This window comes from Salmo salar, chromosome ssa20 (genome assembly GCF_905237065.1).
Source record: "Salmo salar chromosome ssa20, Ssal_v3.1, whole genome shotgun sequence".
Classification (NCBI taxonomy): Eukaryota; Metazoa; Chordata; class Actinopteri; order Salmoniformes; family Salmonidae; genus Salmo; species Salmo salar.
In genome coordinates, this window is record NC_059461.1 from 61,550,262 (window position 1) to 61,578,066 (window position 27,805).

Consider the following 27,805-nt stretch of genomic DNA (forward strand, 5'->3'; position numbering starts at 1 on the left):
ACGGCCAGGTATCTGACCTCCTCCCTATAGGCTGTCTCGTCATTGTCGGTGATCACTGTTGTGTCATCGGCAAACTTAATGATGGAGTCGTGCCTGGCCGTACAGTCATGAGTGAACAGGGAGTACAGGAGGGGACTGAGCACGCAACCCTGAGGGGCCCCCCGTGTTGAGGATCAGCGTGGCGGATGTGTTGTTACCTACCCTTACCACCTGGGGGTGGCCCGTCAGGAAGTCCAGGATCCAGTTGCAGAGGGAGGTGTTTAGTCCCAGGGTCCTTAGCTTAGTGATGAGCTTTGAGGGCACTATGGTGTTGAACGCTGAGCTATACTCAATGAATAGCATTCTCACATAGGTGTTCCTTTTGTCCAGGTGGGAAAGGGCAGTGTGGAGTGCAATAGAGATTGCATCATCTGTGGTTCTGTTAGGGAGGTATGCAAATTGGAGTGGGTATAGGGTTTCTGGGATAATAGTGTTGATGTGAGCCATGACCAGCCTTTCAAAGCATTTCATGGCTACAGACGTGAGTGCTATGGATCGGTAGTCATTTAGGCAGGTAACCTTAGTGTTCTTGGGTACAGGGACCTTGGTGGTCTGCTTGAAACATGTTGGAATTACAGACTCAGACAGAGAGAGGTTGAAAATGTCAGTGAAGACAGTTGCCAGTTGGTCAGCGTATGCTCGATGTACACATCCTGGTAATCGACGGATTGCCCTGGCCCTGCGGCCTTGTGAATGTTGACCTGTTTAAAGGTCTTACTCACACCGGCTGCGTAGAGCGTGATCACACAGTCATCTGGAACAGCTGATGCTCTCATGCATGTTTCAGTGTTACTTACCTCAAAGCGAGAAGATAAGTAATTTAGCTTGTCTGGTAGGCTCGTGTCACTGGGCAACTCTCGGCTGTGCTTCCCTTTGTAGTCTACAATAGTTTGCAAGCCCTGCCACATCCGACGAGCGTCGGAGTCGGTGTAGTACGATTCGATCTTAGTCCTGTTCTTGATGGTTCGTCGGAAGGCATAGCGGGATTTCTTATAAGCTTCCGGGTTAGAGTCCCGCTCCTTGAAAGCGGCAGCAATACCCATTAGCTCAGTGTGGATGTTGCCTGTAATCCATGGCTTCTGGTTGGGGTACGGTCACTGTGGGGACAACGTCATCGATACAGTTATTGATGAAGCCAGTGACTGATGTGTTGTACTCCTCAATGCCATCGGAAGAATCCCGGAACATATTCCAGTCTGTGCTAGCAAAACAGTCCTGTATCTTAGCATCTGCTAGTTGTTAGAGCGTTGGGCCAATAACCGAAAGGTTGCTGGATCGAATCCCCGAGTTGACAAGGTAAAAATCTGTTGTTCTGCACCTGAACAAGGCAGTTAACCCACTGTTCCCCGGTAGGCCGTCAAAGTAAATAAGAATTTGTTCTTAACTGGCTTGCCAAGTTAAATAAAAAATAAAAATCTGACCACTTTTTTATTGACCAATACACTGGGGATTCTGCTTTAATTTTAGCTTGTAAGCAGGAATCAGAGGATAGAACTATGGTCAGATTTGCCAAATGGATGGTGAGGGAGAGCTTTGTACGCGTCTCTGTGTGTGGAGTAAAGGTGGTCTAGAGTTTTTTCTTCCTCTGGTTGCACATTTAACATTTTTATAAAAAAAAAAATATTTAACCTTTATTTAACCAGGTAGGCCAGTTGAGAACAAGTTCTCATTTACAACTGCGACCTGACCAAGATAAAGCATAGCAGTGCAACACAAATAACAACACAGAGTTACACATGGAGTAAACAAACGTACAGTCAGTAACACAATAGAAAAAATCTATATACAGTGTGTGCAAATGAGGTAAGATTAGGGAGGTAAGGCAATAAATAGGCCGTAGTGGCGAAGTAAATTACAATTTAGCAATTAAACACTGGAGTGATAGATGTGCAGAAGATGAACGTGCAAGTAGAGATACTGGGGTGCAAAGGAGCAAAAAAAAAAAAGAAGATAAATAACAATATGGGGATGAGGTAGTTGGATGGGCTATTTACAGATGGGCTATGTACAGGTGCAGTGATCTGTGAGCTGCTCTGACAGCTGATGCTTAAAGTTAGTGAGAGAGATATGAGTCTCCAGCTTCAGCGATTTTTGCAATTCGTTCCAGTCATTAGCAGCAGAGAACTGAAAGGAAAGATGGCCAAAGAAGGAATAGCATGCTGGTAGAAATTTGGTAAAATGGATTTAAGTTTCCCCGCATTAAAGTCCCCAGCCACTAGGAGCGCCGCCTTTGGATGAGCGTTTTCCTGTTTGCTTATGGCGGTATACAGCTCATTGAGTGCGGTCTTAGTGCCAGCATCGGTCTGTGGTGGTATGTAGACAGCTACGAAAAATACAGATGAAAACTCTCTAGGTACAGTTGAAGTCGGAAGTTTACATACACCTTAGCCAAATACATTTAAACTCAGTTTATCACAATTCCTAACATTTAATTCTAGTAAAAATTCCTTGTCTTATGTCAGTTAGGATCACCACTTTGTTTTAAGAATGTGAAATGTCAGAATAAATAGTAGAGAGAATGATTTATTTCAGTTTTTATTTCTTTCATCACATTCCCAGTGGGTCAGAAGTTTACATACACTCAATTAGTATTTGGTAGCATTGCCTTTAAATTGTTTAACTTGGCTCAAACGTTTCAGGTAGCCTTCCACAAGCTTCTCACAATTAGTTGGGTGAATTTTGGCCCATTCCTACTGACAGAGCTGGTGTAACTGAGTCAGGTTTGTAGGCCTCCTTGCTTGCACACGCTTTTTCAGTTCTGCCCACACATTTTCTATGGGATTGAGGTCATGGCTTTGTGATGGCCACTCCAATACCTTGACTTTGTTGTCCTTAAGCCATTTTGCCACAACTTTGGAAATATGCTTAGGGTCATTGTCCATTTGGAAGACCCATTTGCAACCAAGCTTTAACTTCCTGACTGATGTCTTGAGATGTTGCTTCAATATATCCACATAATTTTCCTTTCTCATGATTCTATCTATTTTGTGAAGTGCACCAGTCCTTCCTGCAGCAAAGCACCCCCACAACATGATGCTGCCACCCCCGTGATTCACGGTTGGGATGGTGTTCTTCGGCTATTTGGTCTTTATGGCCAAATAGTTCTATTTTTGTTTCATCAGACCAGAGGACATTTCTCCAAAAAGTATGATCTTTGTCCCCATGTGCAGTTGCAAACCGTAGTCTGGCTTTTTTTATGGCGGTTTTGGAGCAGTGGCTTCTTCCTTGCTGAACGGACTTTTAGGTTATGTCGATATAGGACTCGATTTACTGTGGATATAGATACCTTTGTACCTGTTTCCTCCAGCATCTTCACAAGGTCCTTTGCTGTTGTTCTGGGATTGATTTGCACTTTTTGCACCAAAGTACGTCCAACTCTAGGAGACAGAACACGTCTCCTTCCTGAGCGGTAGGACGGCTGCATGGTCCCATGGTGTTTATACTTGCAAACTATTGTTTGTACAGATGAACGTGGTACCTTCAGGCGTTTGGAAATTGCTCCCAAGGATGAACCAGAATTGTGGAGGTCTACAATTTATTTTCTGAGGTCTTGGCTGATTTCTTTTGATTTTCCCATGATCAAGTAAAGAGGCACTGAGTTTGAAGGTAGGCCTTGAAATACATCGACAGGTACACCTCCAATTGACTCAAATGATGTCAAGTTGCCTATCAGAAGCTTCTAAAGCCATGACATCCTTTTCTGGAATTTTCCAAGCTGTTCAAAGGCACAGTCAACTTAGTGTATGTAAACTTCTGACCCACTGGAATTGTGATGCAGTGAATTATAAGTGAAATAATCTGTCTGTAAACAATTGTTGGAAAAAATGTCTGTGTCATGCACAAAGTAGATGTCCTAACCAACTTGCCAAAACTATAGTTTGTTAACAAGAAATTAGTGGAGTGGTTGAAAAACGAGTTTTAATGACTCCAACCTAAGTGTATGTAAACTTCCAACTTCAACTGTAGATAGTGTGGTCTACAGCTTATCATGAGATACTCTACCTCAGGTGAGCAAAACCTCGAGACTTCCTTAGATATCGTGCACCAGCTGTTGTTTACAAATAAACATAAACTGCCACCCCTTGTCTTACCAGAGGCTGCTGTTCTATCCTGCCGATACAGTGTAAAACCTGCCAGCTGTATGATGTTCATGGACAGAGCAGGTGTTCCTAATGTTTTGTACACTCAGTGTATACGCACGTACACATAAACATGCTCGTGCGCTCACACACGCACAGTTTGTATCCATTATTTTTGGATGCTGGTGAGGATATACCGTAAATATTAGCGTTAACATGTGACGACTGGTTGACAGAGATAGTTGCATGTCAGATATATAGCAGACACCAGTTCCCTTACAATGGCTCTATTAACATAGGTCAGGGCTGGATCCTGAACGTGGCCTCCATAAACACTGGCCTGACACTGTCTGAGGACAAAGGCTGGACTGGGTTATGTTATACTGGGGTTGGGCTGAGAGTAGACTAGGGCTGGAATATACTAAACCGGGCTAAAACAGGGGTCCTCTTCACGGCTCCAATGAAATTCATGTTGGGTTGGCACCATGAAGCAAAATCACATCAGCAACATTATGTTGCTAGCGCAAATCTAATTCCTGGAAGAATATGCTTAGGAGTCAGTGCAAGGGCTTCCTTTCCCACCCCCTCCTTATATCTCTCTCTCTCCATCTATCCATCTCTCTATCTGTGTCACCTGCCCCTGGCTGTGGCGACAGAAGGTCTCTGGCTGTGCCTGAAAACTCAAATCTGTGTGACTGCAGGCTTTGTTCTGAGCATGAGCCTGAGTGTGTGTGTGTGTGTGTGTGTGTGTGTGTGTGTGTGGGGGGTTGTGTGTTGAGGGGGAAATGTCAAAGAGGGTGATTTGTTCCATCATCCAGCATTCCAATACCGCGTCCCTCTGTGTGTGTGTAAAAGCCGGACAGAGAGAGAATCTGTTTATGAGTGAATCCTTTAGGTCTAGGCCAATGGGGCCTACAGTATGTCTAAGGATAGGGGAAACTGGGCCCTGCACGTGGAGACACTCTCTAAGCTATACACCATCTGGCCCTGCCCATCAAAGGCCTCTCTCTCTATGAACCGAACACACATATACACATTCTCTACATTACAGTCAGCCATCAACCAGAGGTCCATATTAGATTTGCCTCCATTACGTCCCAATTTTTCCCTGCTTGAAGCTTGGTGCCACTGTCACACAAAGACAGCCTGCATCCCAAATGGCACCCTATTCTATATAGTAGGGTCCATAGGCCTCTGGTCAAAAGTAGTGCACTACATAGGGAATAGGGTGTCGTTTGGGACTTATGCACAGTCAGACAGAATGGATGTGCATGTCTCAGACTCGGCTCCATTTGACCCCCCCCAAACAATATTTAGCCCATTCCTCTATGTCTCCCTCTCTCAAGAAAGGGTTAAGTTCATGTTTATAGGAGGGCCCAAGGCGGAGGAAAATGGGGGGAGATTGGATGTAATGTGATCAGTAATGAATTTTGTGTTGCATTAGAGGGGGCTGTAGCCGTAGCGATGGATGGACAAGCGCAAACTACAAGTGTCCGGGAGTCGGCCCCTAATCTAATGACGAGCAGAGTCACAGAGACAGGAGCAATTATAGAGGGACAGAGAGAGAGAGGGACAGAGAGAGACAGAGAGAGACAGAGAGAGAGAGACACAGAGAGAGAGAGAGACAGAGAGAGACAGAGAGAGAGAGACACAGAGAGAGACAGAGAGAGACAGAGAGAGACAGAGAGAGAGAGACACAGAGAGAGACAGAGAGAGACAGAGAGAGACAGAGAGAGAGACACAGAGAGAGAGAGGGACAGAGAGAGACAGAGAGAGACAGAGAGAGACACAGAGAGACAGAGAGAGACAGAGAGAGACAGAGAGAGAGAGACACAGAGAGAGCGGGCGAGAGAGGAGGGGGCGAGGGAGTCCCAAAGAGTGTCCATTCCATGTGACTGCCATTGCTGCTGCAGGGGCCTCTGTAAATGAATAGGTCCAAACAAGATTATGTCGTAAAAGACGGGCAACGAGAGCGAGAGAAAGAAAGGGATGATAGAAAGAGAGAGAGAGGGATGAGAGCAGAGTGAGACTGAGAAGGGTGAGAGAGAAGGGGATGAGAGGAGGGGTGGGGGGGTAGTCGATGCTAAACACATTAGGGCCTTGTGACCCTTTGCCGCTCCTAGCTCCCAGTCTCCTCTCCCTAAGAGAAACCCCTCCACCCCTCCTCTCCCCAAGAGAAACCCCTCCTCTCCCACCATAAAAATCAAAGGATCTCTTGTTCACTTAAGGAGAGGAAGAGCGCTGCCGCTTCCTAAATGAGTTAAACATTTGGATTGTCTGAATGGCTGACACACACACACATGCAGGCCCATACACAAATATACACCCGCACATTTTTGAAAACTAGTTGCTGCAAAACCAAACAAGCATGATTAAGAGTAGCGGTTGAAAGATAGTAAATGAAAGTTCACAAAGTTAAGAAAATGAAGTTGACCACTATCACATTTCACAGTTTGAGAGAGTGAATGGTAAGTAAATTTGTGGAACTATTGAAACCATGAAATGATTAATGATGACAAATTATTTATGAGTCTGTGTGTGTGCGCGAATTTGTGGGTGCACACGCAAGTGCATGTGTGTGTGCATATGTGTGTGTGCGTGTCTGTGTATGGGTTAGTGTGTGTTCGTGTATGTATGTTTGTGACTGACCGGTAGCCGAGCCCACTATGTCTCTGGATGGTGACTCTGACATGGCGTCTGCCAGCCTCTCTCTCAGCCCCTCCTCGGTGGACTCCACAGAGCTCATGTGACGCAGGCCAAAGCTCTCTGGCCAACTTCCACACACCTCCAGCAGGGTCACACTGCGGTCAAACGTTCCTGGAACACAAACACCCCCATTTAGAGACGGTCAGCACAACACAACCACAAACACAGTCAGTAGAACCCCGAAACATGGTCAGTTAAGGTATACAAAGTCTAAATTAGATGTATGATCTGTTAAAGTGCACACTGATCAGTTTAACCATACACACTGTCAAAATACAAGCAACAACCTTCTAATAGTCAGTATAACGGCACGCTGGCTACTGCCCACTTAGTCGGTCAACCACAAACACAATCAGTCCATAAACGACACGGTCATTCCAAATACACAACCACATTCACAACCATAACAACCACATACTAAATCTGTATAACCTCACAGTCGGTCAAGTGGAGTCCTGACCTCAAACACCACCTAGTGTGCTGTTTTCTTCAAATCTCTACCCCTGAAATGGAAAGCCCTGTCACCAGGCAGCCCCGTGTCTGTCTCCTCCATCTATCTCTGGGTCCCAGCCAGCCAGACACTAAAACAACTGATTCAAACAATTACTGTTCCCCCAATTTAGCCAATTCCCTCACTCCCCCTGTACTTCAGGATGTGATGAACACTGAATTAAGTCAAGAGATTTAGTAGCTGGGACAAAGGCTGCAGACACCACTGACTACGGCCCTGGTTAAAGGGATACTTCGGGATTTTAGGAATGTGGCCCAGTCATTGGGTTAACGCTAGTTAACATTGTCTCGTAAAACTACCTTCATACTGGACACGAAGACATAAAAATGGTTTCAAAATCCCAAAGTATCCCTTTAACTCCGGCAAATAGAAAAGTAGGCCTTGTTGTTTGTTTAGTCCAAGGTGGGTGTCTTGTTGGAAAACACAGTGTACGTGCAGAGAGGCACTCTCTCTTCTGTGGGCTATTAACAGCCCCAGAGTAAATATGGAATGCAGACACACAGGCATGAACAAGATGTGTATGTTTCTTTAGGCTAGCCTGGTGCTTTTTAGGATACCACAGGGTATACACGGTATCAGTAGAAAACACAGCTAGAAGGGACAGTGAATTGGATGGAGGGATGACATCAAACAAGGGAAGAGGAGAGGTCCTTTTTTCCTGGAAAGTTAAGAAGAGCCACTGGACTGATAAACAAAGCGGAAAGACCGAGAGAGAAGGAGAGAGAGAGAGATGTAGAGAAAGACAATGACTGATAGAAAAGGAGGCATGACAGAGCAAAGGAAAGAAAAAGGCAAAACCGAGAAGGAACTAGAGAGAAAAACACCAGTAAAATGCTGGAATGATCTTTGTCATAGAAGAACCTCCCTAGACTGGCTGCTATTGTTTGTTTGTCTGGTGGTTGTGGTTTGGTGGTTGTTACTTGGTTGGTCTCTCTCTAAACTGACACCTAGTCCCCTGGCCCAGACTGGGTCTGTGTTATCAGAAGGAGCAGTGACAGTGGACCCTTTGATCTCAGAGTTAAGTTCAGTGTCTATCTAGGCCCTTGGTGTATGGAGACCTGGCCAGCCTCAGCCACACTGTGGCCCACTGACAGGCTTTAATGCTGAGGCGAGAGCCCGCACGGGCCGCCCTGCCTGGCCTGGTTCTACACACAGATAAGAGGGACCAGGTCTCCACTTGGCTATCTGCTGTTAGACACACACTGTCCCGGGCAAGCCAGGAGACGCTGATAACTTTACGCCACTTCATAAAAAAGCTGTGTGTGTGTATGTGTGTTGGTGATTTCTCAAAGGATCCCCCCCTTGCCAGCAGGCCCACTATCAAAGCCATGGCCAAGAGCCTGTGTCTGGGGTGTTGGTGTGTGTGTGTGTGTGTGTGTGTGTGTGTGTGTGTGTGTGTGTGTGTGTGAGACAGAGAACAGTAGCCCTGTGTGCCATACTAGCGCTCTTGAAGGTGACATGACGTTATTATAGTTACCAAGCTGTTGATTTGATGTTTTACCACAGTGTGGAATTACATTTTTGACCCTTAAAACAGCCCTCCGGCCTTGCTGTGAAAAGTGGCCCATCTTTCTGAGACCTCACTATGCTGGTATGTGAACCGTGTGTGACGTTTAGTGAGCTAGTTCATTTATTTACATGGGCTGAGTACGAACAGGGTGGAATTGAGGTGTGAGAGCTTGTGTTAGTCTGTGTCAGTGTAAGAGTAAGTGTGTCCTGAATTCACTGTCACAGCACTCCAGACGCTCTATGGAGACTACCTTCACAAAGCTATTAACCCATTAGTCTCAATTAACATGATGGCAGGATCCTAATGGTACAACCTCATTTCTCACACCCACGCCTGGGGTTCACGTCAACCACAACAGAGCAAAAACACTAACCACAACACGGAAACTACTACAGTCCTAGCCAAAAGTTTTGAGAATGACACAAATACTAATTTTCAAAGTCTGCTGCCTCAGTTTGTATGATGGCAATTTGCATATACTCCAGAATGTTATGAAGAGTGATCAGATGAATTGCAAAGTCCCTCTTTGCCATGCAAACGAACTGAATCCCCGAAAAACATTTCCACTGCATTTCAGCCATGCCACAAAAGGACCAGCTGACATCATGTCAGTGATTCTCTCGTTAACACAGCTGTGAGTGTTGATGAGGACAAGGCTGAAGATCAGTCTGTCATGCTGATTGAGTTCAAATAACAGACTGGAAGCTTCAAAAGGAGGGTGGTGCTTGGAATCATTGTTCTTCCTCTGTCAACCATGTTTACCTGCACGGAAACACATACCATCCTCATTGCATTGCACAAAAAGGGCTTCACAGGCAAGGATAAAGTTGATTCAGCTGCGGGATGTCGGCACCACCAGTACAGAGCTTGCTGAGGAATGGGAGCAGGCAGGTGTGAGTGCATCTGCACGCACAGCGAGGCAAAGACTTTTGGAGGATGGTCTGGTGTCAAGAAGGGCAGCAAAGAAGCCACTTCTCTCCAGAAAAAACATCAGGGACAGACTGATATTCTGCAAAAGGTACAGGGATTGGACTGCTGAGGACTGGGGTAAAGTCATTTTCTCTGATAAAACTCCTTTCCGATTGTTTGGGGCATCCGGAAAAAAGCTTTTCCGGAGAAGACAAGGTGAGTGCTACCATCAGTCCTGTGTCATGCCAACAGTAAAGCATCCTGAGACCATTCATGTGTGGGGTTGCTTCTCAGCCAAGGGAGTGGGCTCACTCACAATTTTGCCTAAGAACACAGCCATGAATAAAGAATGGTACCAACACATCCTCCGAGAGCAACTTCTCCCAACCATCCAGGAACAGTTTGGTGATGAACAATGCCTTTTCCAGCACTTTTGCCATAAGGCAAAAGTGATAACTAAGTGGCTCGGGCAACAAAACATCGATATTTTGGGTCCATGGCCAGGAATCTCCCCAGACCTTAATCTCATTGAGAACTTGTGGTCAATCCTCAAGAGGCGGGTGGACAAACAAAAACCCACAAATTCTGACAAACTCCAAGCATTGATTATGCAAGAATGGGCTGCCATCAGTCAGGATGTGGTCCAGAAGTTAATTGACAGCATGCCAGGGCGGATGGCAGAGGTCTTGAATTAGAAGGGTCAACACTGCAAATAATGACTCTTTGCATCAACTTCATGTAATTGTCAATAAAAGACTTTGACACTTATGAAATGCTTGGAATTATACTTCAGTATTCTATAGTAACATCTGACAAAAATATCTAAAGACACTGAAGCAGCAAACTTTGTGAAAATTAATATTTGTGTCATTCTCAAAACTTTTGGCCACGACTGTACACCAAAGTATGTCGTATTAGTTACTACACCAAAACCACCATGACACTGATTTATTAAAAATAAAAAACGGAAATCATATTTACATAAGTTTTCAGACCCTTTACTCAGTACTTTGTTGAAGAACCTTTGGCAGCGATTACAGCCTTGAGTCTTAGGTATGGCGTTACAAGCTTGGCACACCTGTATTCGGGGAGTTTCTCCCATTCTCCTCTGCAGATCCTCTCAAGCTCTGTCAGGTTGGATGGGGAGCGTCGCTGCATAGCTATTTTCAGGTCTCTCCAGAGATGTTCAATCAGGTTCAAGCCGAGGCTCTGATATTCAGAGACTGGTCCCGAAGCTACTCCTGCGTTGTCTTGGGTGTGTGCTTAGGGTCATTGACCTGTTGGAAGGTAAACCTTCTCCCCAGTCTGAGCTCCTAAGCGCTCTGGAGCAGGTTTTCATCAAGGATCTCTCTGTACTTTGCTCTGTTCATCTTTCCCTCGATCCTGACTAGTCTCCCAGTCCCTGCTGCTCAAAAACAACCCCACAACATGATGCTGCCACCACCATGCTTCACTGTAGGGATGGTGCCAGGTTTCCTCCAGATGTGATGCATTCAGGCCAAATAGTTCAATCTTGGTTTCATCAGACCAGAGAATCTTGTTTCTCATGATCAGTGTCCTTTAGGTCCCTTTTGGCAAATTCCAAGTGGGCTGTCATGTGCCTTTTACTGATGAGTGGCTTCCATCTGTCCAATCTACCACAAAAGCCTGATTGGTGGAGTGCTGCAGAGATTGTTATCCTTCTGGAAGTTTCCAAACTTCTTCCATTTAAGAATGATGGCGGCCACTGTGTTCTTGGAGACCTTCAATGCTGCAGACATTTTTTGGTACCCTTCCCCAGATCTGTGCCTGGACACAATCCTGTCTCGGAGATCTACGGACAATTCCTTCAACCTCATGGCTTGGTTTTTGCTCTGACATGCACTGTCGACTGTGGGACCTTATATAGACAGGTGTGTGCCTTTCCAAATCATGTCCAAACAATTGAATTTACCACAGGTGGACTAAAATCAAGTTGTATAAACATCTCAAGGATGATCAATGGAAACAGGATTTACCTGAGCTCAATTTCGAGTCTCATAGCAAAGGGTCTGAATATTTATGTAAATAAGGTATTTCTGTTTTTGATTTTTTATATACATTTACAAAAATATCTGAAATATGTTTTCACTGACATTATGGGTTATTGACAATGTGGAAAAAGTAAACGGGTCTGAATACATTTCGAATGCACTGTACGTAGATGTCAAGTTCACCAGTCCCCCCCTCTCCATCAGGGGTGATCTCTCGATCCTCTAGCCTGTGACAGCCAGTCCCACTCCTCCACTCCTGTCATTATCATTATGAAGCTAATCAAATAACCCCGGCACTCCTCAGGGGTTAGTAGGAACCGAGGGGCAGAGTGAGTGTGGAGCAGCAGGATATGGGCTTCCTCTTCTGCAGTGTGGGGCTTTGGTTTGTGTCCATCTCAATCCCTCTTTTTTCTATTTGTCACCGACAATCTTCTAGGGACAACTGAAACATGAGGACATGATGTTCACAATCATTTTAGCGAGAGAGGAGAGACAGAAGAGACCGAGGAGAGAGTAGAGAGAGAGAGAGAAGAAAGAGGGGAGAGGAGAGGAGAGAGAGAAAGGAGAGAAAGAGAGAGAAATAGAAAGAGAGAGGAGAGAGAGAAAGGAGAGAAAGAGAGAGAAAGAGAGAGGAGAGAGAGAAAGGAGAGAAAGAGAGAGAAATAGAAAGAGAGAGGGTGAGGCGAATATATTTTTTTATCATGGTAAAACTAAATCCCAGGCTGGATTAGTTTTCTCCCAGCTGTTAGTTCACCGCCACACCGACTGGCGATCAGGCCCTACTGATCTCTCCCAACGCTAGTTTCCTTAAAGACTTAATCAGTGTGTGTGTGTTCACCTTTACAACAGGGCAGCAGCTCAGGATGGCACAGCTGGACTCACACACAAACACACACTGCACGCAATGCATAACTACCAGCCACATGCCATTATCTCTGGGCTACCTGGCTGCTAAACAGCCTAATGACGGGAGGCTAACGGTTGGCTAGCTGACAGTCATAATTCAATTAGGCTTTACTGTAGGGGGGTGCCATTAGAGCGGCGGAGCTAATGAGTCCTTAGGGCTGTAAATGGAGGGTTGTGACACAGGGATGGCGGTCATTTGTGTTGGAGAAACAAACGCCTTCTGGTAAACAAACATGCCACTGCGTAAATCAGGATTTAACCGGAGGGAAGGACACCGAGGTGTATACTTGGAAAGATACAGACGAACCCCCTGGGTTGGACCTGGACAACTTATACCTGGAGCAGTTGGGGCACGGAATGCATGGCTGTCTTGGTGTGGTGACTAGCTGGGATGTGAGACAGCAGACTTGAGTTTGAGGCTATGTCTTTATCAGTGGTAGTCAAACACACACACTTCTTGTGCTGTGAACCAAGTCTGACAGAGTGTGTGTGATGGTGGCCAGGCAGGGCAGGGCCATGGAGAGGAGAATCAGAGAGAGGAGAGGAGAGCTGCTTGCCAGAGCAGTTAAGTGGTGAGCGACTTGTTAAGTGTTAATCGAGCTGTAACTCCCAGGATTAACGCCTGTGATAGGTAGCTAGCTCCCAGGAGGTCTCTCTTTGCTCTTCACTAGATTCCCTGTCTTTCATTACACTAGGCCCTGCTTTTAAATGATTTACTTCCCCCCTCTCTCTCTCCTGGGTTGGCTGAGTACTAGTAATCCTGTCAATACTGGGGCTTGCCCGGGGCCAAAGACTCACGCCCACACACACACGTAAGCACACACACACACACACACACACACACACACACACACACACACACACACACACACACACACACACACACACACACACACACACACACACACACACACACACACACACACACACACACACACACACACACACGCACACACGCGCGCACACGTAAGCACACACAGAGAGAGAGGCTTCACTTTGCACCTCCCTGTTTAAAGCTAGTTTAAAGGAGTGTCAGAGAGGCAATGATGGCTAGCTCACGATTAGCCTTAAACCTTTAATAGCAGAGGAGGCTGTCTGTCTCTGCACTGTGTGTGGCACTGTCAGACAGACTTCAAAGCCTTTGAGACAAACACACACCTCTCTGTACTGTAGTGTGTATACATATCTGACCCACATGCTCTCTGTCTTGGTGGGGGGACTTTTTAGGGGCGACAGCATGGTTTGTCTTTAAACCGTTCAATAGGAAAATGGTCTAAAAGTGGCGGTAGGTTCAGTCAGTGAGATCAAAGGATAGAAGGGAGATAGGACATAATTGTCCCAACAACATAACCCCCATACCAGGAGGGTGAGAGTGACAAGGCCGCACAGATATCCCAGCAGATAATAACTCTCTGTTCTCTCTGTGTGTGGGATTAGGCCTGTGACTCAGCCTGCCTCCCTTCTAATCTGAAACTGGAACCTGCATCATTAAAATGGCTGATACTGGGATACTGCAAATGCTGCACAGATTGTGGCCTGGAATAATTCCATATTGTGTGTCTGTCAATGTACACGTGACTGCACCGTATAGTTCCCAAACACACCAGTGCCATATGTTCACGTGCTTTGACCCTGAACAATGGTACCACACATAAGTGTCTGTGTTTGCACAAGCATCATGTAAACACACAGCGCACCATGTAATGTGTGTGACTGTGTGTCTTCTCCAGTGCTGATTGTTGGTAATCAGGCCTACTACTATTGTGTTGTCTGCAAACTTGATTGAGTTGAAGGTGTGCGTGGCCACGCAGTCATGGGTGAACAGGGAGTACAGCAGGGAGCTGAGCACGCACCCTTGTGGGGCCCCTTTGTTGAGGATCGGTGAAGTGGCGGTGTTGTTTCCTACCTTCACCACCTGGGGGCGGCCCGTCAGGAAGTCCAGGACCCAGTTGCACAGGGCGGGGTTCAGACCCAGGGCCTGAGCTTAATGATGAGCTTGGAGGGTACTATGGTGTTGAAGGCTGAGGTGAAGTCAATGAACAGCATTCTGACGTAGTTAATCTTCTTGTCCAGATGGGACAGGGCAGTGTGCAGTGCGCAGGCGATTGCATCATCTGTAGATCTATTGGGGCGGTAAGTACATTGAAGTGGGTCTAGAGTGTCAGGTAAGGTAGAGGTGATATGATCCTTAACTAGCCTCTCAAAGCACTTCATGATGACAGAAGTGAGCGCTACAGGGCGATAGTCATTTAGTTCAGTTACCTTTGCTTTCTTGGGTACAGGAACAATGGTGGACATCTTGAAGCAAGTGGGGACATCAGACTGTGATAGGGAGAGATTGAATATGTCTGTAAACACTCCAGCCAGCTGGTCTGCACATGCTCAGAGGACTCGGCTAGGGATGCCGTCTGGGGCGACAGCCTTGCAAGGGTTAACAGGCTTAAACGTCTTACTCACATCGGCCACGGAGAACGAGAGCCCACAGTCTTTTCTAGCGGGCCACGTCGGTGGCACTGTGTTATCCTCAAAACGGGCGAAGAAGGTGTTTAGTTTGTCTGGGAGCAAGACGTTGGTGTCCGCGACGTGGCTGGTTTTCCTTTTGTAGTCTGTGATTGTCTGTAGAGCCATACATCTCGTGTCTGAGCCATTGAATTGCGACTCCACTTTGTCGCTGTACTGACGTTTTGCCTGTTTGATTGCCTTACGGAGGGAATAACTACACTGTTTGTATTCAACCATATTCCCAGTCACCTTGCCATGGTTAAACGCGGTGGTTCGCAGTTTCAGTTTTGCACAAATACTGCCATCTATCCATAGTTTCTGGTTTGGGTAGGTGTTAATAGACACCGTGGGAACAACATCCCCATACACTTCCTGATGAAGTCAGTCACGTGTCCGTGTAAACGTCAATGTTATTCTCTGAGGCTTCCCGGAACATATCCCAGTCCGCATGATCAAAACAATCTTGAAGCATGGATTCCAATTGGTCAGACCAGCGTTGAATAGACCTTAGCATGGGTACTTCCTGTTTAAGTTTCTGCCTATAGGAAGGGAGGAGCAAAATGGAGTCCTGATTTGATTTGCTGAAGGGAGGGCGGGGGAGGGCCTTGTAGGCATCTCGAAAAGGCGAGTGGCAGTGATCTAATGTTTTTCCTAAGCGAGTAGTACAGCCAATGTGTTGATAGAACTTCGGTAGCCTTTTCCTCAAATGTGCTTTGTTAAAATCCCTAACTACAATAAATGCGGCCTTAGGATATGTGGCTTCCAATTTGCATAACGTCCAGTGGTGTAGTGCCTTCAGGGACGTCATGGTATCAGCTTGAGGGGGAATATATACGGCTGTGACTATAACCGAAGAGAATTCTCTTGGAAGGTAATACGGTTGGCATTTGATTGTGAGGTATTCTAGGTCGGATGAACAAAAGAACTTGAGTTTCTGTATGGTATCACAATCACATCATGAGTAGTTAGTCATGAAACATACACCCCTGCCTTTCGTCTTCCTGGAGAGTTCTTTATTCCTATCTGCGCGATGAACTGAGAACCCAGCTGGCTGTATGGACGGGGACAGTATATCCCGAGAGAGCCATGATTCTGTGAAACAAAGTATGTTACAGTCCCTGATGTCTCTCTGGATGGAGATCCTTGCCCTGAGCTCGTCTACTTTATTATCCAGAGACTGAACATTAGCGAGTAATATACTCGGAAGCAGTGGATGGTGTGCCCGCCTCCGGAGTCGGACTAGAAGTCCACTCCAAATACCTCTTCTCCACTGGCAGCGTCTTGGAGCAGCCTTTGGGATAAGTTCAATTGCCCTGGGGGGTACGAACAAAGGGAGTGCTCCTACTCTCCGCTTGTTACCTGTATAAAAGACACCTGTCCACAGAAGCAATCAATCAATCAGATTCCAAACTCTCCAAAATGGCCAAGACCAAAGAGCTCTCCAAGGATGTCAGGGACAAGATTGTAGACCTACACAAGGCTGGAATGGGCTACAAGACCATCGCAAAGCAGCTTGGTGAGAAGGTGACAACAGTTGGTTCGATTATTCGCAAATGGAAGAAACAGAAAACAACTGTCAATATCCCTCGGCCTGGGGCTCCATGCAAGATTTCACCTCGTGGAGTTGCAATGATCATGAGAATGGTGAGGAATCAGCCCAGAACTACACGGGAGGATCTTGTCAATGATCGTAAGGCAGCTGGGACCATAGTCACCAAGAAAACAATTGGTAACACACTACACCGTGAAGGACTGAAATCCTGCAGCGCCTGCAAGGTCCCCCTGGTCAAGAAAGCACATATACATGCCCGTCTGAAGTTTGCCAATAAACATCTGAATGATTCAGAGGACAATTGGGTGTAAGTGGTGTGGTCAGATGAGACCAAAATGGAGCTCTTTGGCATCAACTCAACTCGCTGTGTTTGGAGGAGGAGGAATACTGCCTATGACCCCAAGAACACCATCCCCACCGTCAAACATGGAGGTGGAAACATTATGCTTTGGGGGTGTTTTTCTGCTAAGGGGACAGGACAACTTCACCGCATCAAAGGGACGATGGACGGGGCCATGTACCATCAAATCTTGGGTGAGAACCTCCTTCCCTCAGCCAGGGCATTGAAAATGGGTCGTGGATGGGTATTCCAGCATGACAATTACCCAAAACACACGGCCAAGGCAACAAAGGAGTGGCTCAAGAAGAAGCACATTAAGGTCCTGGAGTGGCCTAGCCAGTCTCCAGACCTTAATCCCATAGAAAATCTGTGGAGGGAGCTGAAGGTTCGAGTTGCCAAACGTCGGCCTCAAAACCTTAATGACTTGGAGAAGATCTGCAAAGAGGAGTGGGACAAAATCCCTCCTGAGATGTGTGCAAACCTGGTGGCCAACTACAAGAAACGTCTGACCTCTGTGATTGCCAACAAGGGTTTTGCCACCAAGTACTAAGTCATGTTTTGCAGAGGGGTCAAATACTTATTTCCCTCATTAAAATGCAAATCATTTTATAACATTTTTGACATGCGTTTTTCTGGATTTTTTTGTTGTTATTCCGTCTCTCACTGTTCAAATAAACCTACCATTAAAATTATAGACTGATCATTTCTTTGTCAGTGGACAAACATACAAATTCAGCAGGGGATCAAATACTTTTTTCCCTCACTGTTGCTAGCATTAAACGTATCTTATAAAAAAACAATCAATCTTAACATAATCACTAGTTAACTACACATGGTTGATGATATTACTAGTTTATCTAGCTTGTCCTGCGTTGCATATAATCGATGCGGTGCCTGTTAATTTATCATTGAATCATAGCCCACTTCGCCAAACGGGTGATTTAACAAGCGCATTCGTGAAAAAAGCACTGTCGTTGCACCAATGTGTACCTAACCATAAACATCAACGCCTTTCTTAAAATCAATACACAAGAATATATTTTTAAACCTGCATATAGTTAATATTGCCTGCTAACATTAATTTCTTTTAACTAGGGAAACTGTGTCACTTCTCTTGCGTTCTGTGCAACAGAGTCAGGGTATATGCAGCAGTTTGGGCCGCCTGGCTCATTGCGAACTGTGTGAAGACTATTTCTCCCTAACAAAGAGAGCCAACTTCGCCAAACGGGAGATGATTTAACAAAAGCACATTTCCGAAAAAAGCACAATCGTTGCACGAATGTACCTAACCATAAACATCAATGCCTTTCTTAAAATCAATACACCGAAGTATATTTTTTTAAACCTGCATATTTAGTTAAAATAAATCCAGGTTAGCAGGCTATATTAAACTAGGGAAATTGTGTCACTTCTCTTGCGTTCATTGCACGCAGAGTCAGGGTATATTCAACAGTTTGGGCCGCCTGGCTCGTTGCGAACTAATTTGCCAGAATTTTACGTAATTATGACATAACATTGAAGGTTGTGCAATGTAACAGGAATATTTAGACTTATGGATGCGACCCGTTAGATAAAATATGGAACGGTTCCGTATTTCACTGAAAGAATAAACGTTTTGTTTTCGAAATGATAGTTTCCGGATTTGACCATATTAATGACCTAAGGCTCGTATTTCTGTGTGTTATTACGTTAAGCGTTCATTCAAACAGCACTTTCGTGCGTTTGCCAGCAGCTCTTCGCTGTGCTTCAAGCATTGAGCTGTTTATGACTTCAAGCCTATCAACTCCCGAGATTAGGCTGGTGTAACCGATGTGAAATGGCTAGCTAGTTAGCGGGGTGCGCGCTAATAGCGTTTCAAATCGGTGACGTCACTCACTCTGAGACCTTGAAGTAGTTGTTCCCCTTGCTCTGCAAGGGCCGCGGCTTTTGTGGAGCGATGGGTAACGGTGCTTCAAGGGTGGCTGTTGTCGATGTGTTCCTGGTTCGAGCCCAGGTAGGGGTGAGGAGAGGGACGGAAGCTATACTGTTACACTGGCAATGCTAAAGTGCCTATAGGAACATCCAATAGTCAAAGGTATATGAAATACAAATAGGTTTTTTGCATGGCACATATTGCACTTTTACTTTCTTCTCCAACACTTTGCTTTTGCATTATTTAAACCAAATTGAACATGTTTCATTATTTATTTGAGGCTAAATAAATTTTACTGATGTATTATATTAAGTTAAAATGAAAGTGTTCATTCAGTATTGTTGTAATTGTCATTATTACAAATAAATAAATAAATGGTTAAAAAAATTGGCCGATTAATCGGTACCGGCTTTTTTTTGGTCCTCCAATAGTCGGTATCGGTATTGAAAAATCATAATCGGCCGACCTCTACATCTTACCATTTTCCAGGGCCTGTGCTGGTGGGGTGTGTATGTTAGGGGCGTGTGGTGGTAATGATGGGGTGAGGATGTGCCCTGGTGTTGATTAGAGAGGAGCAAGGGGTTTGACACAGAGAAAACCTCTCCAGGGTGTGTTTCCTGACAAACGGCAGGCGTGGTCTGACAGCGCCGATCTGTATGTGTGTACTTCTACAGCCTGGTGCCGACGGGTCATCCTCAGGGCAGAGATCACGCCTTAATACTCTCTCTGTCAAACAGTAGGTTTCACTACAACCAATATGGCAACACAGAGACCCAAACAGCCTTCATATCTCTACCCAGAATCTGGCAACACAGCAAACACAACGGATGCATCGCAAATGAGCCCTATGGGCTCTTGTCAAAAGTAATGCACTCTATCGGGAATAGGGTGCCATTTGTGACACACACAATCACATGCCACTTCTAACTTAACCCCTCCTGACTTAACAACACTTAACACAATGACTTATCTGGCTCTATCCAATTAAAATAATGTATATAGCATCTCCCCAACCCAAAAACCTTGGGGAAGACTAGTCCCTTCATCTCATTACCATAAGTGGCTAACCACACCTAAACAAAATGTGGGTCTATGTAAAACATGGACTGTCTATGAAAAGCAAAGGCCTATCTTTGGTAGTGCACTTCATGGTTTAGCAGTAGTTAACTGATTTCAGGGAGCATCGAGTTGCAGTGTAATTGAATGAGGCTAATGTGATGATGATGCGGTGATGGTCATGAGTTACACACTGATGTTCAGGCCCATTTGTTTGCTTGACAGGACAGAAATGTGTGTTCTTTTCTCTCGCCCTCTTCCCCTCCCTCCCCATAATCTCTCTATTTTTCCCATTATAACAACACCATCCCCAATTGTTATAAAATCACAGAGGGGACCTACTTCCAGGAAGTAAAATCCGCTTTTGGAGAATCTTCTCTGTTGGATGATGGGTCTTCGACACCTAAAGTATCTCTAATCTCATTGATTGAGTCAACACATAACAAGACCATGTAAGACCAGGTGTGTGTATCTGTTCTTGGGTTATCAATCATAGACACAAGTTGGTCATCAACAAATGTGGTTTGTCTGTCTTAGGTACAACCTACAACCCATCTTAAATGGAAGTAATCTGATTGGACTAGAAATGTGTTAGATTGTTTATCCGGACATGGAGTGTAGAGCCTCTAGAGAGCTTTAGTTCAAGGTGATGTAATGTAGAGAGCTTTAGTTCAGTTCTGATATGATGTAGAGAGCTTTAGTTAAGTTCTGATGTGATGTAGAGAGCTTTAGTTCAGGCTGATGTGATGTAGAGAGCTTTAGTTCAGTTCTGATGTGATGTAGAGAGCTTTAGTTCAGTTCTGATATGATGTAGAGAGCTTTAGTTCAGTTCTGATATGATGTAGAGCGCTTTAGTTCAGTTCTGATGTGATGTAGAGAGCTTTAGTTCAGTTCTGATATGATGTAGAGAGCTTTAGTTCAGTTCTGATATGATGTAGAGAGCTTTAGTTCAGTTCTGATGTGATGTAGAGAGCTTTAGTTCAGTTCTGATATGATGTAGAGAGCTTTAGTTCAGTTCTGATGTGATGTAGAGAGCTTTAGTTCAGTTCTGATGTGATGTAGAGAGCTTTAGTTCAGTTCTGATATGATGTAGAGAGCTTTAGTTCAGTTCTGATGTGATGTAGAGAGCTTTAGTTCAGTTCTGATATGATGTAGAGAGCTTTAGTTCAGTTCTGATGTGATGTAGAGAGCTTTAGTTCAGTTCTGATGTGATGTAGAGAGCTTTAGTTCAGTTCTGATATGATGTAGAGAGCTTTAGTTCAGTTCTGATGTGATGTAGAGAGCTTTAGTTCAGTTCTGATGTAGAGAGCTTTAGTTCAGTTCTGATATGATGTAGAGAGCTTTAGTTCAGTTCTGATATGATGTAGAGAGCTTAAGTTCAGTTCTGATATGATGTAGAGAGCTTAAGTTCAGTTCTGATATGATGTAGAGAGCTTAAGTTCAGTTCTGATATGATGTAGAGAGCTTTAGTTCAGTTCTGATATGATGTAGAGAGCTTTAGTTTAGTTCTGATGTGATGTAGAGAGCTTTAGTTCAGTTCTGATGTGATGTAGAGCGCTTTCAGTTCTGATATGATGTAGAGTGCTTTAGTTCAGTTCTGATATGATGTAGAGAGCTTTAGTTCAGTTCTGATGTGATGTAGAGAGCTTTAGTTCAGTTCTGATGTGATGTAGAGAGCTTTAGTTCAGTTCTGATGTGATGTAGAGAGCTTTAGTTCAGGCTGATGTGATGTACAGAGCTTTAGTTCAGTTCTGATGTGATGTAGAGAGCTTTAGTTCAGTTCTGATGTGATGTAGAGAGCTTTAGTTCAGTTCTGATATGATGTAGAGCGCTTTAGTTCAGTTCTGATGTGATGTAGAGAGCTTTAGTTCAGTTCTGATGTAGAGAGCTTTAGTTCAGTTCTGATGTGATGTAGAGAGCGTTAGTTCAGTTCTGATGTGATGTAAAGAGCTTTAGTTCAGTTCTGATGTATAGAGCTTTAGTTCAGTTCTGATGTAGAGAGCTTTAGTTCAGTTCTGATGTGATGTAGAGAGCTTTAGTTCAGTTCTGATGTGATGTAGAGCGCTTTAGTTCAGTTCTGATGTGATGTAGAGAGCTTTAGTTCAGTTCTGATGTGATGTAGAGAGCTTTAGTTCAGTTCTGATGTGATGTAGAGAGCTTTAGTTCAGTTCTGATGTGATGTAGAGAGCTTTAGTTCAGTTCTGATGTGATGTAGAGAGCTTTAGTTTAGTTCTGATGTGATGTAGAGAGCTTTAGTTCAGTTCTGATGTGATGTAGAGAGCTTTAGTTCAGTTCTGATGTGATGTAGAGAGCTTTAGTTTAGTTCTGATGTGATGTAGAGAGCTTTAGTTCAGTTCTGATGTGATGTAGAGAGCTTTAGTTCAGTTCTGATGTGATGTAGAGAGCTTTAGTTCAGTTCTGATGTGATGTAGAGAGCTTTAGTTCAGGCTGATATGATTGTGGCCTAAACCAAGTATTCACCTGGGACTAGTTACTTTCTGTCATCTTTGTCTCATTCTGTCATTTTGCAGAAAGCCGCTTATCTGTCTGTCGCTGGACCCATCTCCTGGGAGGATGTAAGGATGCTCCTTCCCTCACTCAATACATCCCTCCAACCTTCTATCTATGGCTATTCACAGAATCCGACCCTAGTCACCTACACTTGGGATGGCAGTCGTATCAGCAGTAGTGGACTGTATTGTTGGCTGTAGATTTCTCAACATACAGTACATCAATATTCTGATAAAGGTTTGGTGGTTTTAGAGCCTTCATGTCAATCATGTAATTGAATTACAGCATAGCCATCTCCAAACTCATGGTAAAATGACTAAAGCACATACATTGAAGCACACACATATTCCATGAGGATATTATCACCACTGTTCTTTAATAATGGTGCATTCTGATCTTACTAGAATATTGTTGTTGAGTATGGGGGAAAAAAAAGTGTTTTCCTACATAGTTAAACGTCCAATGCAGCCATTTTTATCTCAATATCAAATCATTTCTGGGTAACAATTAAGTGCCTTACTGTAATTGTTTTCAATTAAAACTGTAAAAAATAAAAATAAATAGCTTCTTAGCAAAGGGCAATTTCTCAAGCAATTATTTTGCTAGGAATCTCTGGGAGTGGTCTGAGTGGGGGAAGGAAAACTGACAATTTGCTGGTATTGGCAGAGCGGTTTGAAACCGCTTATCTGGCTTTCGCTGAACCCCTCGAGGGAGGACGCTCCTTCCCTCACTCAATCGATCCAGCCATCCCTAAATCCCTGGTTATTCACAGAATCCAACCCTAGTCAACTACTTTTGGGATGGCATTAGCAACACAAGGAGTGGACTGTATAGGCCTTAGATTGCTCAACATAGGTGTGACAGTGTGTACGTGTATGTCACTGTATCTAAATAAATAAAACCAGTCCCATACTCTAAATATGCTCCCAACAATTGAATGGGTACACAACCATGAGTCACGGTATCAGTCTCAGCCCTGGGTCCAGCCCCTGACTGGCCTCCAAACAAGCTCTGGAAATCCTCACCCCACATACCTGCAGTAAAAGTGTCAGGAGCTGCACATTTATTAGGACACACACACACACACACACACACACACACACACACACACACACACACACACACACACACACACACACACACACACACACACACACACACACACACACACACGAGGTCTCAGTAGCCCTGTCTTGTTACACATACACGTCCAGCCCTGCCCGTCTCTCTCCAGTCTTCCCTAATGGAGATCGCCCCCTCATTTACAGATGAATAGTCTAGATACATATTGACATATGACATATTGACAGACATGCCTTGATACAGTACTAATAACATGAGGCTGTCACATCAACAGACTCAGGCTTCATTAAGCTGTCTGTCACTGTCTGCATGCCAAATGGCACTCTAATCCCTATATAGTGCACTACTTTTGACAAGGGCCTCTGGTCAAAAGTAGTGCAATATAGAGGGTGTAATGTTGAAATTTAAGATTAATGAAGTTAATATTTAGTTAAGAGTAATTAACACAATGCTTAGCATATTTCTATATTTTCCCTCTATATCATAGCTATGGTTTCCAGTGTTCTATTTGGGACACTCATTGATAGTGATTGATGCCAAACTGGAGGTACAAGGACTTAAGACACTGATTGTTAATGTATTTTGTGACCCTGTGTGATTCGGTAGCAGCTGATTTGACTTCCTACAAGCCACTCGGCGGGTGTTACCTGAACATTGGATCTGTGAGATTAGAATAAAAGGGCCCGCTTAGAGAAGGCCAGTTAGACATTTTCTATGCTTCTATGCTAGAGGTTGTCTCCCTGTTGCAACTTGTATTAAACCTTTTTTAGTAAACCTTTATTTAACTAGGCAAGAACAAATTCTTATTTACGCTGACGGCCTGGTAATAGACGAGGTAAAACAAAAAAAAAAACAAGTAAGAAAACGGACAGAAGACACCGGCAACTGCAGTGTGTTAAGTAAAACAACATGCTTCCTTACATAAGGTAACACAAACTAGTGACATTGGGTGACAACAAGAAACTACATGTCTCAACAACCTGTTCATCAATTTGTACTTTCAACTCCTCCAGGGACACCAGGTCCTGTAGTTGGTCCTGTAGTTGGTCCCGTGTGGCTCAGTTGGTAGAGCATGGTGTTTGCAACGCCAGGGTTGTGGGTTCGATTCCCACGGGGGACCGATTCCCACGGGGACCAGTACGGAGAAAAAAATGTATGAAATGTATGCATTCACTACCGTAAGTCGCTCTGGATAAGAGCGTCTGCTAAATGACTAAAATGTAAATGTAAAAATGTAGTTGTAGGTTGGCTTGGAGGGAATTCCAATACCAGGGGACTGAGTAACGAAAGGACCTTTTTTCAGGACTCTTAGCATAAAACAAGATGGAGATCTGCGCTGTACGTGTTTTCATTTCGAGCTAGAAAAGAGGATAGATAAAACAACAGTTTTCCTAAAATGGCCTTCTAAATAAGAATGTATTGTATCAGTGTTTGAGCCTGCGTGTTGCTAGTGATGTCCACCCGACAGCATGCTAGAGATCACAACGGTGAGTTGTGTTAAAACCCAATACGCAGCTTGAGTTTCCTGACAGGTTCTCTACATGGGTGGTGAAACTCAACTTCTCATCCACCCAAACGTTTGTAACTTTTGACTTGCTCTATAGAATGTCCTTCCAAGGTAGTAATTACATGGTTTTCAGAGTGTTTAGTGTTGGAAAATACCTTGCATTTTGTTTTGGAGGAATTTAGAACATGCTTCAAATCATACAGATTCTGTTGAATGATGGCAAAAGCTGTTTGAGCTTTTTCAAAAGCCTAAGTCAAACTGCTGCCACTTGAATAGAGAACAGTGTTGTCTCCCAATGGTGTTGATCTAGATAATAAACAGGGGACCTAAAATTGATCCTTGAGGCACACCCAAGCACAACTCTATGGAGTCTGACTTCCAACCACACACTGGGTTCTATTTGACAGGCAGTTCAAACCACTCCAGAGCATGACCAGTAATCCCAACACACTTCAATCTCTGCACCAAGACAGTATGGTCCACAGTGTCAAACGCCTTTGACAAGTCTATGAATATAGATATACCCGATTGCATACCACACAAAATATAGTTTTCCCGGAGGCACACTTTATCAACGACTGGTCTCCTTTTGTTTCATCTGGAAATTCCTACTATAGAGGTAATAGGGTGCCTTATGGGACGCAGTCATAGACATTGACCACCAGTTGTCAATATATACTGATCTGAAGTCAGTTTTGATAATGGCCTAATTTTAGGATTTAATGGTTGACTTGTAAGCTGGGACGATGTCACGGTCAAGGTATTTTTAGAGCTAAGTGGGTTAGACACACAGGATGAATCTGCATGGGGTGATGCGTGCGTGTGTGTGTGTCTGGAGAGGGACTAGGGAGCTGCTAAAGTACAAAGGGCTAAGGGACAGTAGATATCTACCCCCCACCCCCTTACACACAGACCGGACACACACACACACTTTAAAGAGAAGAGCGGTGAGCAGTGATGTGTATGTGACATCTGGGAGTGTAATCAGTGGTTCTCTTTCATGACCTGCCAAAGCATATAGGCCAATAACAAATCCACTTTACAGATCATCGATCTACACTGGCCCATGCCAACACACACACACGCACACACACCACGTTTACTTACATAAATTCCCTAAATCTCACACAGACACACACACAATGGTCATTTTATAAAACACATAGGCCTAGTTCTTATTTCAAAAATCTGTAATGGGCCAAAAGCATCAGTCACCTGTTGTGATTTATCCCCTGGCATCAACATCACACACACTCTCAAGAAACACAGCAGGTTGAGAAACACACCATAGTAATTCTTAGCTTGCTGGCTTATTAAACGTTTTTTGACAGACATTAAAAAGAAAGAAACATAAAAACATATAAACAAAGGGAATATTGTTTTTGGGGAGTAGCAACATTTTCAAAGAGCCCGAAATGGAGAGAAGTCATGGTGGATAAACTGGTTCCATATGGGGAGGACAATAAGTCCGGTGCAACGAGGATACGTCATCCATTTTGTTTGGGCGACAGTCTTGAACAACAATGGAGACTACACACATGCACAGCCACACACATTGTGCATGCGTACACAGCAACAACACATACAACAACACAGCCTGTTTGTTCACGTGTATGAGAGAGACGGAGCGGAAAACAAACTAGATCGGCTGTGCTGATTTGACATTTCATGAAGTCACAGCCAAGATGAAATGAAAGAAAATGTTGCACTGTGTGCTTTCGTGTGTGTGTGGAGCAAAGTGCAGGAGATAGCCTCCATTGAGAGAGCCAATGAGCTGTGCCTCTCCTGAAACCACACGTCTTCCATCTACCTAGAAGACTAGGGTATGTCTCTGACAGTTCTGTTAAGTAATACTTATTAAATAGAAGCTTCTTGGCAAAGACATGGAGGAAAGATTCAGTCCAGATGTATGCTGTTTACTTCTCCTCATGGAGAATGTAGCAGTGGAGTGTCCTTTCTGTCTGTGTGTGTGTGTGTGTGTGTGTGTGTGTGTGTGTGTGTGTGTGTGTGTGTGTGTGTGTGTAGCTTTGTCTAAGGGTGCTACTGGGTCTCAATGGTTGAGGATGTCAGCGATAGAAATGAATTAAATATAGTAGAGTATATTTTGTTCCCAAGGAGACGGACGGACGGACGGACGGACGGACGGACGGACGGACACACACACACACACACACACACACACACACACACACACACACACACACACACACACACACACACACACACACGTCTAAACATCTTTCAGGGCTTAAATCTAAAATCTCTGTATTCCTCCTGCTTTACAGAGAAGCCAGGTCACTGGAGGAGTGATGTCATATCCTCCCAGAGAGACAGCGAGAGAGAGAAACATAGAGACAGAGAGAAACAGAGAGAGAAACAGAGAGAGAGAGAAACAGAGAGAGAGAAACAGAGAGAGAGAGAGAGAGAGAGAAACAGAGAGAGGGAGCGAGAAACAGAGAAAGAGCGAAACAGAGAGAGAGAAACAGAAAGAAACAGAGCGAGAGAGAAACAGAGTAGGCCAGAGGACTAGGGTGAGATAACCAGACCCATATGTGTGTGTTAGTGTGTGAGTGTGTGTTTTAGGCAGCTGCAGGGTCCTACAGTGAAACAGCAGTGTGCCTTGTCATCCCCCGCAGCCACTAGGAGAGATAGACTAAGAGAGCAACGGAT

General features: G+C 44.5%; 1 protein-coding gene across 5 annotated transcripts in view; it reads right to left on the reverse strand.

Annotated features, from left to right (window-relative positions):
* Window positions 1-27,805, reverse strand: part of LOC106581027 (BCAS3 microtubule associated cell migration factor) — a 338,435-nt gene that overhangs the window by 36,288 nt on the left and 274,342 nt on the right. For all 5 annotated transcript variants that reach the window (XM_045703731.1, XM_045703733.1, XM_045703732.1 and 2 more), the window contains one exon: window positions 6,768-6,935. In XM_045703731.1, coding sequence (XP_045559687.1) covers window positions 6,768-6,935 — 168 coding nt within the window. The remainder of the gene's footprint in view (window positions 1-6,767; window positions 6,936-27,805) is intronic.